The following is a 15,442-nucleotide window of genomic DNA, read 5'->3' on the forward strand; positions in this document are numbered from 1 at the left end:
AAAGAACTCTATCAGGCTTGTTAGACACAATCTGCCCTTCACAAAGCCATGCTGACTGTCCCTGATGAGACGATGATTCTCTAAATGCCCATAGATCCTATCTCTAAGAATCTTTTCCAACAGCTTTCCCACCACGGACATAATGCTCACTGGTCTATAATTACCCGGACTATCCCTACTACCCTTTTTGAACAAAGGGATGAACACACTCTTGAAGAACTGCAATGATTCAAAAAGGCAGCTCAGTACTACCCAGTTTAGGACATCCAAGGATGGGCAATTAAATGCTGGCTCAGTCTGTGAAGCCCACATCCCTTTCGTGGAAACAAATATGATTCTATGCAGGGAGCTGCTTCCTCTGTTAGAACTTTTCCTTCTCAAGTGTCACTAACAAATGGAAACTACTAAATGCACATCAATGAACATTGCACGAGAGGTTCAATAGTTGATGGTACCTAACTTGCCTTTGAACCTCTTATCATCATTTGTTACCTCCAGGCTTTTTCAAAATGTCTCATGGCTATAATCCCATATTTTAAATGTAAAATACTTCAGGCTATGTAAGATTCCACTGCCCCTTGTCCCACATCACACCAAGTGCGATTCACTCATTTTAAACGTTGAATTTACGTCAAGGTATTCAGATTCTTATCTTCTATTTCCCGCCATTGACAACCAGTCGTTAATTATCCAGTCTACATTTGCTTCTGAAAACTGAGTCTCTACCTCTCCTCTGTGCTTTAAGATGTTCCTTGCAACTTACAATAAAATGTTGTTCACCTGTTCCAAAACTTATCAAGTTTAGTGTCAAATTCTGTTTGATATCTTTCATGAAAATAGTTCTGACCTATTTTATTATAATAAAGCTGCACACATAACTGCTGTTAGCTGTTGTATAATTGTGATAGCTATTCCTGAAGAGCCACAACTTCAAAGGCTTGAAATGCAGTTGGAAGCATCAAAGTTTTGAGCACAGCAGGCAACCATTTGGTGGAGAATGTTATGCCAGTACTTTACGAAAATAAACCCAAATTAATTCCATTGCTCTGTGCTCTTTTTCCTACAACTTCCAATTCACATAGTTTTAAAGTGCTACGTAAATTTCTCCAAAATTACACAATAGTTCTTATCTGAAGCACTGCCTATGGCAAAGCAATCCATGGTCTAGCAATCCTTTTTAAGAACCTTTCACCAGGACCCTCAACAAAAATTATAAAGATTTACACCCAGAAAGAACTTTCCTCCATTTGATTTACGGCTTAATATGCCTGCATTAAATCTTCCATTATATCAATAGCTTCCCATTCTTGACATTATTCTAATAAATCTGCAATTTAGCCTATCTGCAGTTATGTTGTTGACTTTACAACTTGGCAAGTCTACTCAGAATTCCTTTTGCTCTAGTCTAGCCTTACCAACATCCCGTAAACATTTTTCATTACGTCTTCACTTACATTCATCCCAATTTGTAAAATTCAATATTCTTTTGGCTTTTTTTAGGCTTTCATCTAATTGTAGTCATACTTTCAGGTGCAAGAATTATGCTGATTGACCTGTCTGCCCTTCTTTCTCATGATAATATAGGAGGCCTTTACTTGGCATTTTCTCCTGGAGATCCCTATTAAACTAATAGGGAATATTGGGAGAAAAAAAGGTGAAGGGTCAAAAGAGCTACACTATACAAATATTTCAAATCTTGTAGCATAGCCTGTGTTGGTTTAGAAAAAGGATTTTACCTTATCGTTATTCTATTCTGTAACCGGAGACATAGAATCAGAAAGATTTGAGGAGGGATCATGGGCATGTTATGTTGGCGCTGGAATGAGTGGTGACACTTACAAGCTGCCCCCAGCACATCCTCAGGTGTGTTGAATGTTAACACAAGTGACGCATTGTATGTTTTGATGTACATGTGGCAAATGAACTTGAGTTTTTGAGCACAAACACGAGGAAATCTGCAGATGCTGGAAATTCAAGCAACACACAAAAAAAATGCTGGTGAATGCAGCAGGTCAGGCAGCAACTATAGGAAGAGGTACAGCCTGACGAAGGGTCTCGGCCCATAACGTCAACTGTACCTCTTCCTATAGATGCTGCCTGGCCTGCTGCGTTCACCTGCATTTTTTATGTGTGTTGCCTGAGTTTTTGAGCTTGAGGTATGTTTACTTAAATAAAAATTGACAGAGAACTGCATTCACTATGACCAAATTGGCCAATCTATTACCCACATCGCAAATGCTATTAACTCTCATAGGCTGCAAGGGTTTTGGGATATTAAGAAGACATGGAAGCTGTTGTATAGATGTAAGCCTTAAGCTAGATGACAGCTCATGCAGATTTGGGACCTTCAATATGTTTGAGTGATTCAGACTTTGACAGACCCAAATGGAAAGTTCGCTTGGCTTGATTAAAATCTTTCCAACTGACACACATTAAAGGAGTTGCATAGGCAAAGACAGCCAAATGTTCAGATTTTTTTCCCCTATTTTTGCTTTTTTAAAGCTAAACACATGTTGCTACTGGAGCAATTCTGAGTCATCGGGAACTGCTTGAGGAAGACAAAGGGAGATCAGGTTGATTGCAGGGAATATGTATTGGCAGTACCAATAGTAACGTTATCATTAAGACTGTCCAGGAAAAGTCAAACAATATATTTTAACATCTTCCACAGCAACATTAAAATTCATTGCTGCAAAACTACCAATTTCTAGAAATGCTTTCATGAGACAAGAAAGTACAGGATTAAACCCTGGCTTTCATTTATTCACATAAATAAAATCACCATGGTATTTACTAAACAGAAACACACTGACAGATTTAAATTACATTTAATCTATTTTGGTTGTTCTTCGGTGGTTGGATGTGTTATTGATACCAATTCCTCATTTTAATATTAAGTCTGCCACAGAGGCAATGAAAATTTTGTTTTAGTGCTGAAACAACAACAGGAAATACTGGAAATACAGTCAGACAGCATCTAGAGAGAAAAACAACGTTCACAATTCGGGTATGTGTCTTTTAATCAAAATAGTGAAAAGTTAGCTTTGTATCTCTCTCCAAGTCAATGCCTGATAATAGATTCAAAATTTTCATTGACCTCGAGACACAAGACAAACCATAAGATTACCAGGGACTTGAATGTATTTGAACACTGTGCCCCAAAATTCTTCTAGCATCTTCTATTTTTATTTTTGATTTCCCTCATTTGCAGTTTTTTTTCTCTACTTGTTTGAACTCAGAGTGGGCTTTGGGTGAAGGAGTGGATCAGACTAACATTCATTGTAACCATCAACATCATTGTTAAAGCCAGGCTATTTTAACTCCCAATCCTCACCAGTCAGACACCAGGTTTAGACGTATAATTTTCCAGACTCCAATTTCTTTCTGGCACTCTTTATGTTTACAGCAAAACATTCTGCAACCTCCCACTTGAACAATTTTCTTGACAGGATCTCAAAGGAAGTTCAAGCCTTTGCTTTCCACCATTCATTACTTTCTCCTCCAATCTGCAGGTTATTCAGTTCCTAATTTGCTGCTGTACAGTTACTGTCTTCAACAGCTTTTTTAATTACTTGGCCACAGAAAGCAAGGGCACTTGGAATGTAGTGTGCTCAGTGCAAACGCCGGCTTACGCCAGGTAAGGACATGGCATTGATTTCAGCACTTCTATGCTACACAAGAACAGGGATTCAGAATGTGGTGGTTAGTATTAGATGGTAGCAAACCAATAGGATTCTTATTGCTGGCCATTGCCTGGGGTGTTTTAGAGTCATAGGATTGTTGAAACACAGAGGAACACATTCAGCCTAGCCTATCAGTGCTTTTGGCTGGCACTATCCCCATGCTGAATAGATCTCTCTCAACTACTTGTCCAAATAACTTTTTAAGATGCTGATTGTTTCTGATTCCTCCATCCTTATATGCAAGAAATTCAAAATATTAATTACTCACCAAGAGTAATTCCTTTTTTTCCCCTCATACTTTTTGCCCAAAGTTTTAAATCTCTGCTCCCACTCCTTGAACATTAGCTGAGAAGAGCTTCCCTCTATCTACATCAGTTCCTAATGCTGCATATTCATCATTATTACTTTTATATTACATGTGGAGGGTCTCATTCTGAAACGTCGACTGTTTATTTATTTCCATAGATGCTGCCTGACCTGCTGAGTCCCTCCAGCATTTTGTGTGTGATATTAAAATGCACCAATGCTCCTAAAATTGTGTTCTGACCCACAGTCTTCCCTCAGAAAGATGCAATAAATAGAAACACTGGAATGGTTGAGGATGAGAGAGGTTTCGGTAAACCAATTTATCTTCAGCAATAATTAAAGTCTGCAGATGTAGACAATCATTTGAAATGAGGCTTCGAAAAAAATGATGTCTCACAGAGAAATGCCACTGTGAACACTTTTCTGAGGGGGAAAAAAAATGTTTTCTTCAGTAGGAATTCAGCACTCAGTGAAATAAATAGCATTACAGTCTCATCGACCTCAGGCCACAAGATCACCCACGGGCATTGCCAGGGACTTAAATGCCTTTGAATGTTGTGCTTCAAAGCACTTATGGCAACTATCCTAGACACTAGGAAGTGCTCAGGATACTGTGGGACATTGTTTAACACTGGTGTCTCACAGCTCCGCAAAGTTATGTCTGACCTCCGGTGCTGTCGGTGTGGAATTTGTGTGTTCCCCCTATGACTGCAGAAGCTTTCCTGGGAGTCAGGTTTGCTGCCACGTGCCAAAATGATTGATAGGTAGTTGGTGATTTTAAGTTATTTCTAGTGTAAGGGAGTGTTGGGGTGGGCGGAGCTGATAATGTTTATGGGTGCTCGAGGGTTGGCATGGCTGCGGTGAACCAGAGGACCTGCTTTGGTGCCGTAGAACTCCATGAAATAATGCTGGTGAATTCTTTCCTCTATTTAAACAGACAGTACATTATCCTAATTGTCTTTCGACAGCATGCTCTCACTGCTTTCATAAATCTGAGGTTACTTTTAAACTTCTGACATTGCATAACAACATTGTAAACTCTTTGGCCCTCAAGTTCGTCCCAGCTCTCAGAGGATCCCACCAATCTCATTCCCTCACTGAACTCCCTGTGACCTATTCTTTTTAACATGACCAACAGCCGCACCGAGATGCTCCCAATCACAGCAAGCTACCAGTCAGCATGGCCTTTGGTATGCGGGAGGAAACCAGAGGGTCAGCAGGAAATCCACACTGTCAGAGACTCCTCACCAGGGGTTGACAATTGCACCTGAGTCGCTTAGGCTAAGAGGGAGCGGAAGTAACTGCAATGTTGCTATCGCACCAAACTCAAAATAAAATCCAGCGCACAGTATCACAAGGCATCAAAATATCAGAGGCAATATTTACTTTGGATTATTTAAGATAAGTCAGTCACGGATAAGCCAGTCAGATCTTTCTTCAACCTGCCACATGCAAGGTGGAACTTCTTACCTGGGCTTCTTTCAGGCGTTCAAAGTCAATGCTGAGGTAGGCTTTGATCCCGTCCATTGCACCCGGTAATGTGATTCCATGAATAAGCAGCACAAGCAACACCATATAGGGCATGGTCGCCGTAATCCACACCACCTGCAGAGAAAAAACAAGGAGCAGGCGCACTTTATTCTATTCTGATCACAGCTCTTGTAAAACAAGATGAGAAAATTCATTACATTTCAGACCTCTGTCCAATTGAGCTGATATTTCAAACAGAATGCTTATGAAAGTGAAATTATTATGGAGAGTTAATCTAAACTGGAAGAAAACCAAATCATTAGCCATCTTCTATAAAAGCCATAATATAACATTTAAAAAATAGAAATTAATGATATCTTATCTACCAGCTAGCAACATATTTTATATACTACGTAGTTCAATAATATTCCTGACAAAATTATATCCAATCTAATATGAGAGACTGCTACATTGCAAAGCAAAGTGATACATTTATTCACCAACAGAAACTACAGGCTAGATTTGCCTAGGAAACATTGTTTGGGAAATCCTTGCCTTCTCCCACAGAATTCCCAGGAATTCACTGATTCCTTTGCAACAGTATGTGGACATGCATATGGGAATGCTCAAACCAGCACTCATTGTGGAATCTAAAGGCAAAGCACCAAGTTCCATGATATGTCAACAATTACACTGGCAAATCTGCCTGCTGAATTCCACACGAGGTTGGATAGGACACAGGTTAAACAATTCCATTTGTTTCAACAGAAGGTGGTAATTAGCCTTTTTAGAAATTCATGCCTTTATTATCTTAATGGATTTTAATTCATACCCAAGGGAAAAGCTTAGCCAGCTGTCAAAATAGTTGTGTCTATGGGTGTAGTTCTGGCCCTACCATTTGATGATTTTAAAAAGGCAGGAAGGCCTTGCTGACCATATCAGGGGCAGTTTCTTTCAACAAGTTGCTGTTAAAGCGTCTGCTCCAGCTAACTGTGGACCTATTGCAAAGTTACCAATAGCTTCCTATAGAATGTGATTTCTCGCATCTTAAATGGAAAATCGTCTGTCATATGTGGTAATGATACAGGACATCAATTTTCCTATAAACTGAAAGGGAGATTATGGGGTCATGCTCAGAAAGTACTTAGTCAGCCCAGTCCTTCAAAAGACTGACCAGTGATGCCACCATGCCATGTACAACATGAAAACTCTGGTTCACACTGTAGACAAGGCTGCACTGAAGACCCAAGCATGGATGTGATTGTCCCTAATGTCAATCCTAGAATCGCTGAATGTCGTATTGGTGCCTCCACAATGCCATTCACAACAAGAGGCCCAAACACCAATTTGCATGGACATAATGACCAGCCTGAACCTGTGACTGGCATCAAGGATCGACCCGCAGAGATCAGGCATCAAACAGGGTGGGATAAGAGATCAATGACACAGGGTCCACAGTCTAGGGACTCTGGGGCCAGTTTGGACCTGGTCCTAGGGATCAAATATGCAGGGGCTGCCCTGGGCCTGATCTGATCTTCTGGCTCTGTGTCCACATCGAGTCCTAGATCAAGGTGCCAAATGGATGAGCAGACTTTAGTTGCTCTGACATTGGTGTGGAGTACTGGTTGAGTACACTGGTCCAGTACTGATGGATACGGAAAAGACAATGTGTAGCACATACATAGGAACTATTAAAACAAGTCTGTCAGAGTAGAACATTGGACTACTCTACCGGTGGGCACAGGTCTCTTGCTGACAATACAATATTGGATTGACTTATAGGTGTGAACAAGCCTCTCACTAAAGTACAACACCATTAAGTTAGTAAGTATAGTAAGTTAGTCACTCGCTATACGAAACCAAGCTACTTTACCGGTAGGCACAAGTCTCCTGCTACTACTGATTCAGCTTGAAAGAGCCTATTTAAAGAGATGGTATGGATTCATTGTCCTATCCCTATTACAGCTTTACACCCTGAGTTTATTCTTGTTAGAGGACGGCTCGTGTCTGTAAACTTGAGGGATTCCAGGACAAAGCTGGAATGGAAAATTATAGTGGCTATTGAGGACGGACAATGAAGAAAAATGCCCAGTTTACTAATGTGGTGGAGTGGGAAAGGCTTGCCCTCCAATAGGAAGATGCGAACAGCTCACTTTACAAAAAAGCAGTTTTTATTTGATTTTTTTTTAATGGCCTGCATCCTTGTCTTTGAACCTTGCATTTGAATTTCATAAACACACTTTGAAAGCAACAGTGGTCAGGTCAGGAACTGGGAACTGGCAGATTGTACATTATATTCTCCTCTTCTTACTTCATAGGCTAAATAACATTTCATCCTGTATCCATGGTACAGGAGGTGGACTGGCCTACTCATCCTGTGGTGAACCTGGAGCTTTCTGTTGTCTCCTGAACATCCTACCCACAAGAAAACCCAACCACAACATAACAGGGGAGCTCCTACAGCATGTTCTTCAGGGCTGGCTACCATTTCAATAACCCTAATCGAGCTGGTAAAAGATGGGTGAGTTTGAGCAAATTACCGCTGCCTAACCCTATTGGACCTGCAGTAAGTGTGTCTCACGTTGCTTACAAACATATTTTAGCTTTACTAGCAACACATCAGTCAAAGTATTTTTTTCCTGCAAACACACAGCACTAAGATAAACAGTGCAAGCCAATTGAATTTATAGGCCATATTGTCTATTGCACATTAACAAGATGATTTAATTTTCACCTTCCTCTTACTGGGAAATGATAGAAATATGTTAACAGTAAAACATTTCGTTCAAATGTCTTAAAGCAGCCAATGTTATTATTCTGCTTTTCCCCAAACAGTGTGTGTTGTAAAGTGAACACCAGGGATATTAAATCTGTTTTGGTTAATGAAGAACTAATTGAGTGCACCTCCTGTCTATAATATAGAGCTTCTCAATGAAAGTCTGTTAGATAACCATAATAAATATCAGATTACAGAAGACAACTCATACATGCTGTAAAAAAAAATTAAAAATTACGCAGAGCTTTTCAATCATGGGTCTTCTGAAAACATTGTTTGCTTGCCTTGCAGTTTCTAGAACTCTGTCCTTCAACAGAACCTTCTTCAAGAATCATGTAGCAGATGTATACAGGCAATGATTGAACTGCTGGGAGGAACTGCAGCAAGTTCTATCTTTTCCTCAACTAACAGCTGCTCATCTTCACCTCCCCACTGGAGTCTGTGGATTCGTTTCAAGTTGTGCACTGTGTTCCAGTCACCATTTGGACTAAAAATAGAAAAAGCTGGAAACACTTAGCAGGTCGGACTACGTCTGAGGAAAGCAAAGCAGAGTTAATATTTTAGCCTGAGGACCCCTTGCCTATGAGCTGAAATGCTAGCTCTGTTTCTCTTTCCCTGGATGAACTGAGCATTTTCAGCATTTTCTGTCTCTTATTTCAGTTTTACACCACCTACCACTTTTTGATTACGGTCAGCTCAAGCCAAGGCAAATTCAAACGTTTGGAGAGCTTACTACTGTAGTAAGTAGCACATTTACCCAAAACCCTGCAATCCAATATTGACTTTACTTTTTTTATTATAGGCTTAAAACTGGAGAAGTATTACTAGCTTTGTTCACACTGCACTGCAAACTATTTTAAGGTCCAAGCATCATCTCAGCAGTGGTATATGGAGATGTCGCTGTTGGCTACAATGATGAAAATGGTATTAATTTCAATAGTTTAAAATATTGATAGAGCAAAAGCAATGGGGGAGGTTGGTGGGTGGAATTGAAATACAGATTGGGCAGAAGGATGTTGACATGAATTAGACCAGTATCAAGATTTGTCAGATTAATTTTGTCTAATTTTTTTCTATTTATTGTTGATCCTGTATCAAACTCACACAAGTAACAAGAAAAAGCCTTCATCAACCACACTCATTATCTGATTATAGAGACAATATCTAAATTTGCAGATTCAAACATCGAACTTCTAAGGAGCTTATGAACCCTTAGTCTTGTTTTGTGCTTGTGAGGAAGTTTTTCCAATTTAGCTTGCTTCTTGATAGAATTTAGTGTGCTTATTTTCTGGGCTTTGTTTGAATAACCAATGTTTTTTGAAATAACGTATTAGAGATGATGAGAAGTCAAACACTGTACCTTTCCTGAAGTCTTTACCCCTTTCCAGAGACTGAAGTAGAGAATGATTATCACAACAAGCAAGCAGAGGAAAAGCTGCCATCTCGGCAGCCCCAAGTTATGAATTCCAGCACTTTCATGGAGATTGAGAACGCCCCGTCTAGGAAAACAAATATCAAAAATTATAAGAAACTAGGTAGCTGCAGATTTGCCTTTGTAACATAACTGCAACATTCAATGGACTTGCACCACCAGATATCTTGAGAGTTGTGGTCAGCCGAGGAGAAAGGAATCAGAACTTCAGGGAATCTCTACATGGTCACACTGAAGGAGCTTCCTCATACCAACACCGGTAGTCCCACTACACGACAACTATGCACGTGGAACTATGACAAGTATTCCTCAAAGGTCCCGATGGTAGGATCAACATGGGAATTAGGATAATTGAGCAGAGGGAATGGGCTACTGGAAGACTCAGAAACTGACATATTGAAATGAGACTATTTTATATTGCCTGAGACCTGAGAGTGGAGAGAGACAGAGCGTGAGATATTCTTTGGTCTGGTCACTGCTCGAGGATCATTTGAGATCTTGCTGAGTGCAACTTGCACATTTTGCAGTGTAAGGACCAGTGACTTTGATGGGTGGGTGGGTGGAAGAATAATTTCTTGCCATCTTTCCCTTTCTCTTTTTCCTTTTCCCATTCTGGCTCCCCTCTTACTTTTTCCCTTCTCTTCACCTGCCTATCACCTCCCTCTGGTGCCCCTCCTCCTTCCCTTTCTCCCGTAGTCCACTCTTCTCTCCCACCAGATTCCTTCTTCCTCAGCCCTTTACTTTTCCCACCTATCACCTTCCAACTTCTCACTCCATTCTCCTCCGCCACCCATTTACCTTCCCTCTCATCTGGTTTCACCTATCACCTACTCCTTCTCCTTCCCCCACCTTCTTATACTGGCCCTTCCTCCTTCCTTTACAGTCATGAAGAAGGATCTCAGCCCAAAATGTTGACTGTATATTCCTTTCCATAAAAGCTGCCCAACCTGCCAAGTTTCTCCAGCACTTTGAGTGTGTTACAAAAAAATAATCACAGCTCTTAGTGAAACTACCGTTCATGTAATACTGGTTTACTTTGGTCTATTAGTTTCAGGCATACTTGTGTCACTTATTTTAAAGCCAAGTACAAAGGCTGTGGCAGAAAACAGTAGAGGGCAGGATGGTGCATTGTAATCTAAATTCATTACAGTGTAGGCTGGAAGTCTTGCCACTGGACTGTCTTAATCCAATTCCTTATGGCCACAGATCTACAACACAAAACTCATCTAATTATTAAAGTGCTGAGAAGCGGCAAAGATGGACATCTGCTATAACCCTACCAACATTATTAAATGATGACATTAGATCATTAAATAAAAGAGATACAGTCTTTTACACATAGCCCTCTGAGTCAGTAAAGTCCGTTTTTCTGTGACAGCAGTTCAGTGCAAGACATAAAAATTACTATAAGTTGCAAAAATAAATAGTAGTGCAAAAGACAACTAACAAGGTAGTGTCTGTGGGTTTATAGAATGTTTAATGTTTTGTATTTTCAATATCTATATTATTGAGGAGTGTGTGCATTGCTGCAAAATGAAACCTCAAAATTCTGGAGGATAAAGTACATCAAGAATTAAGCAAACCCATTCTTATCTTTCTTATACAATACAAGAAGCTACCAGATTATGCCAACTTTCAGAGCCATTCCTTTTTATGGGGAGAAGGCAGGGGAAAGGGGTTAAGAGGGGAAATAAATCAGCTAGGATTAAATGGCGGTGTGGACTCAATGGGGTGAATGGCTTAATTCTGCTCTCATGTCTCACGGTCCTATAGTCTGAATATTACCCCACCAATTTCCCTATGACAAGTAGTGAGATCATGGAAACTGTACAGATCGAAAAGAAGGAGGTCCTTGCTGTCTTGAGGAAAATTAAAGTGGATAAATCCCCGGGACCTGACAGGGTGTTCCCTCGGACCTTGAAGGAGACTGGTGTTGAAATTTCAGGGGCCCTGGCAGAAATACTTAAAATGTCGCTGTCTACAGGTGAGGTGCCGGAGGATTGGAGAGTGGCTCATGTTGTTCTGTTGTTTAAAAAAGGATCGAAAAGTAATCCGGGAAATTATAGGCCGGTAAGTTTAACGTCGGTAGTAGGTAAGTTATTGGAGGGAGTACTAAGAGACAGAATCTACAAGCATTTGGATAGACAGGGACTTATTAGGGAGAGTCAACATGGCTTTGTGCGTGGCAGGTCATGTTTGACCAATCTATTGGAGTTTTTCGAGGAGGTTACCAGGAAAGTGGATGAAGGGAAGGCAGTGGATATTGTCTACATGGACTTCAATAAGGCCTTTGACAAGGTCCCGCATGGGAGGTTAGTTAGGAAAATTCAGTCGCTAGGTATACATGGAGAGGTGGTAAATTGGATCAGACATTGGCTCAATGGAAGAAGCCAAAGAGTGGTAGTAGAGAATTGCTTCTGCGAGTGGTGGCCTGTGACTAGTGGTGTGCCACAGGGATCAGTGCTGGGTCCATTGTTATTTGTCATCTATATCAATGATCTGGATGATAATCTGGTAAACTGGATCAGCAAATTTGCTGATGATACAAAGATTGGAGGTGTAGTAGACAGCGAGGAAGGTTTTCAGAGCCTGCAGAGGGACTTGGACCAGCTGGAAAAATGGGCTGAAAAATGGCAGATGGAGTTTAATGCAGACAAGTGTGAAGTATTGCACGTTGGAAGGACAAACCAAGGTAGAACATACAGGGTTAATGGTAAGGCACTGAGGAGTGCAGTGGAACAGAGGGATCTGGGAATACAGGTACAAAATTCCCTAAAAGTGGCGTCACAGGTAGATAGGGTCGTAAAGAGAGCTTTTGGTACATTGGCCTTTATTAATCGAAGTATTGAGTATAAGAGCTGGAATGTTATGATGAGGTTGTATAAGGCATTGGTGAGGCCGAATCTGGAGTATTGTGTTCAGTTTTGGTCACCAAATTACAGGAAGGATATAAATAAGGTTGAAAGAGTGCAGAGAAGGTTTACAAGGTTGTTGCCAGGACTTGAGAAACTCAGTTACAGAGAAAGGTTGAATAGGTTAGGACTTTATTCCCTGGAGCGTAGAAAAATGAGGGGAGATTTGATAGAGGTATATAAAATTATGATGAGTATAGATAGAGTGAATGCAAGCAGGCTTTTTCCACTGAGGCAAGGGGAGAAAAAAACCAGAGGACATGGGTTAAGGGTGAGGGGGGAAATGTTTAAAGGGAGCATTGGGGGGGCTTCTTCACACAGAGAGTGGTGGGAGTATGGAATAAGCTGCCAGACGAGGTGGTAAATGTGGGTTCTTTTTTAGCATTTAAGAATAAATTGGACAGATACATGGATGGAAGGTGTATGGAGGGATATGGTCCGTGTGCAGGTCAGTGGGACTAGGCAGAAAATGGTTCGGCACAGCCAAGAAGGGCCAAAAGGCCTGTTTCTGTGCTGTAGTTTCTATGGTTCTATGACCTGTTCTCTCTCACCTGCCCATAAACACTCACTCCACTGATTTTCCTAGCTGAACATCTAGCACATCATTGAAATGAGGAGGGAAATTGTAGTAGCCAAGGAAAACCCATACAGGCAACGGGGGTGGGGGTGCAGGTCAGAAATGAATCAGATTTTTCATACTCTCAAATTATCAGCACTTCAATTATATCCCTGAAATGCTAATTAAGTTCAGTTCTCTTACAGATTTTCATCGACAGTTATTAAGAATGACTTATAAGTGCTTATATTAAAAAAGGAAATTATTTCAAAATTGAAGCTTATTTATACTCTCATCCAAACTTGCGGCTGCAACTATTCCAGAGTTAAATCTGACATTGCTGGTCCAGAATCCATCACTGTATCTGTATCATTAGCATCAAGATGCTAATACTATTCAGTGGTGTAAAACTAGATTAAATGGTAAATCTTTTATCACTAGATACAAAATACATCCATAATATGCTACTGGACAGAGGTCAGGCACAAATAACTGGTAATTATTATAACTGAGGTCCAACATATGCAATTATTTTATTTTCACAAGAGAATGGATCTTACCCACTGCAATAACATAGAAAGATTACATTACAATAGTAGCGTATACTGTGACATTACAATAGTAATGTAATCTTAAGGATAGTGCATCAATGGTACAATGCTTATGCTCTTGGCAGCGCTGGTACTTGGGAGTCCTGTCAGTGGGGTAAATTATCCATAAAATAAGCACTACAACAGCTGATACACATCTCAGTTCTAGTGCAGCATCTGGAACTGTTAATTCTTATTTTAAAGCCAGATGCAAAGGCTGTAGCAGAAAACAGTAGAGGGCAGGATGGTGCATTGTAATCTAAGTTGTTGCTACCTGTGCCCATTACTTGCCTGGTATTCAGTGGCAATTTGCCAACTCCAGCTCCAATAGTAGGCCAAAGCCTAATTAAATCCAGGTCCTAATATTCAATTCAAAGCACGGAAAGCTTCTGTGCTTGACTAATACAATAACTATTACAATAATTTATTTATTACAATAACTACAATGCATAGAGCCCATATACTAGGGTTACGTTCTTGCAAAGTAACTGGATTCAAAGAATTCATTGATGCTTTTTGTTATGAATGCAGAATCTGATGATATTTTGCAACAAGGGTGAGGTACTACAGGCGACAGGGACAGGAGAAGCTTAGCAGAATGACTCAACTGATGCAGTAGCAACACAGCTAAGGTCAGCTTCAATGTCCTTAGATCCTTTGATCCACCATGTCTGTGACTGACAAGGTACTCAGAAGCAGACTTGACAAGAGAGTATACAGACTTGAAGGGATATATCCTTCCAGGATGACTCTCTCTTCCCTACTTTGCATCATCGAGAAAGATCAATGCCAATTTTAATTATATTTGAATTCTGTTTAGTCTGCATTTAGGGGGAAAACTACAAGTTGCTAGTTTGTATGGTTACAACTTACATCATACAGAGAAGTTATACTGTTAGATATTATGCAAGCTCTGCTCTTTGAACATTGTTATTTAAAATGATCACCATAAATATGTCATGCCTAGAAATTGTACATAATATCTAAACCTGACTTCAAAACATTTATTAACTATACACAAGCAAAGGCTGATCAATATGTGACCAGGTCCAATGTGATTCAAGAGATGATAATGTTAAATATGCAATAAAACCACATGGTGTTTACTTGCATGACACCTGCCTTAAAGTCAAGCAGAGACATCCTCCTAACTACTGTGCGGTGACACTTGTGGACTAGCCCCAACACGTGGTTGTGTTAGTTGTGAATGCAAATGAGGTATTTCACTGTATATTTCGATATACATGTCATAAGTAAATAACTCTGAATCTGAATGTTGAAAAGTCTATTTTTCAAGTCTACGCTGGCAACACTCCCCAGATTTTTCTCTGCAACATTGAGACTGCATTGGTGCTGCTTCCTACACCCAAATCTCAATTTCATCAACTTTGCCTCCACTTCCACACTTTCCTTAAAATTACTTTGTACATACCTAACATTTCTCTCCCTTTTCTCTACTTCACTGTCTCCATATCTGGAGACAGACTACCCACTGACAATTTTTACTAACATACTGACTCTCACAGTTACCACGAGGAAATCTGCAGATGTTGGAATTTCAAGCAACACACATAAAAGTTGCTGATGAACGCAGCAGGCCAGGCAGCATCCTGCTGCGTTCACCAGCAACTTTTATGTGTGTCTCTCACAGTTACCTTGACTATACCTCTTCCCACCCTGAAACTTGATTGGTGACCTCTTCCCTGTGGATCCAACA

The 15,442-nt window shown here is 40.3% G+C and overlaps 1 protein-coding gene across 2 annotated transcripts in view; it reads right to left on the bottom strand.

Moving 5' to 3' along the window:
• Positions 1 to 15,442, bottom strand: part of slc6a2 (solute carrier family 6 member 2) — a 142,195-nt gene that overhangs the window by 75,293 nt on the left and 51,460 nt on the right. For both annotated transcript variants that reach the window (XM_072279545.1, XM_072279544.1), the window contains exons 5-6: positions 9,596 to 9,734; positions 5,460 to 5,594 (exon numbers count right to left, since the gene is read on the bottom strand). In XM_072279545.1, the coding sequence (XP_072135646.1) occupies positions 5,460 to 5,594; positions 9,596 to 9,734 (274 nt within the window). The remainder of the gene's footprint in view (positions 1 to 5,459; positions 5,595 to 9,595; positions 9,735 to 15,442) is intronic.

Source organism: Mobula birostris, chromosome 15, assembly GCF_030028105.1.
Source record: "Mobula birostris isolate sMobBir1 chromosome 15, sMobBir1.hap1, whole genome shotgun sequence".
In the NCBI taxonomy this organism is placed as follows: Eukaryota; Metazoa; Chordata; class Chondrichthyes; order Myliobatiformes; family Myliobatidae; genus Mobula; species Mobula birostris.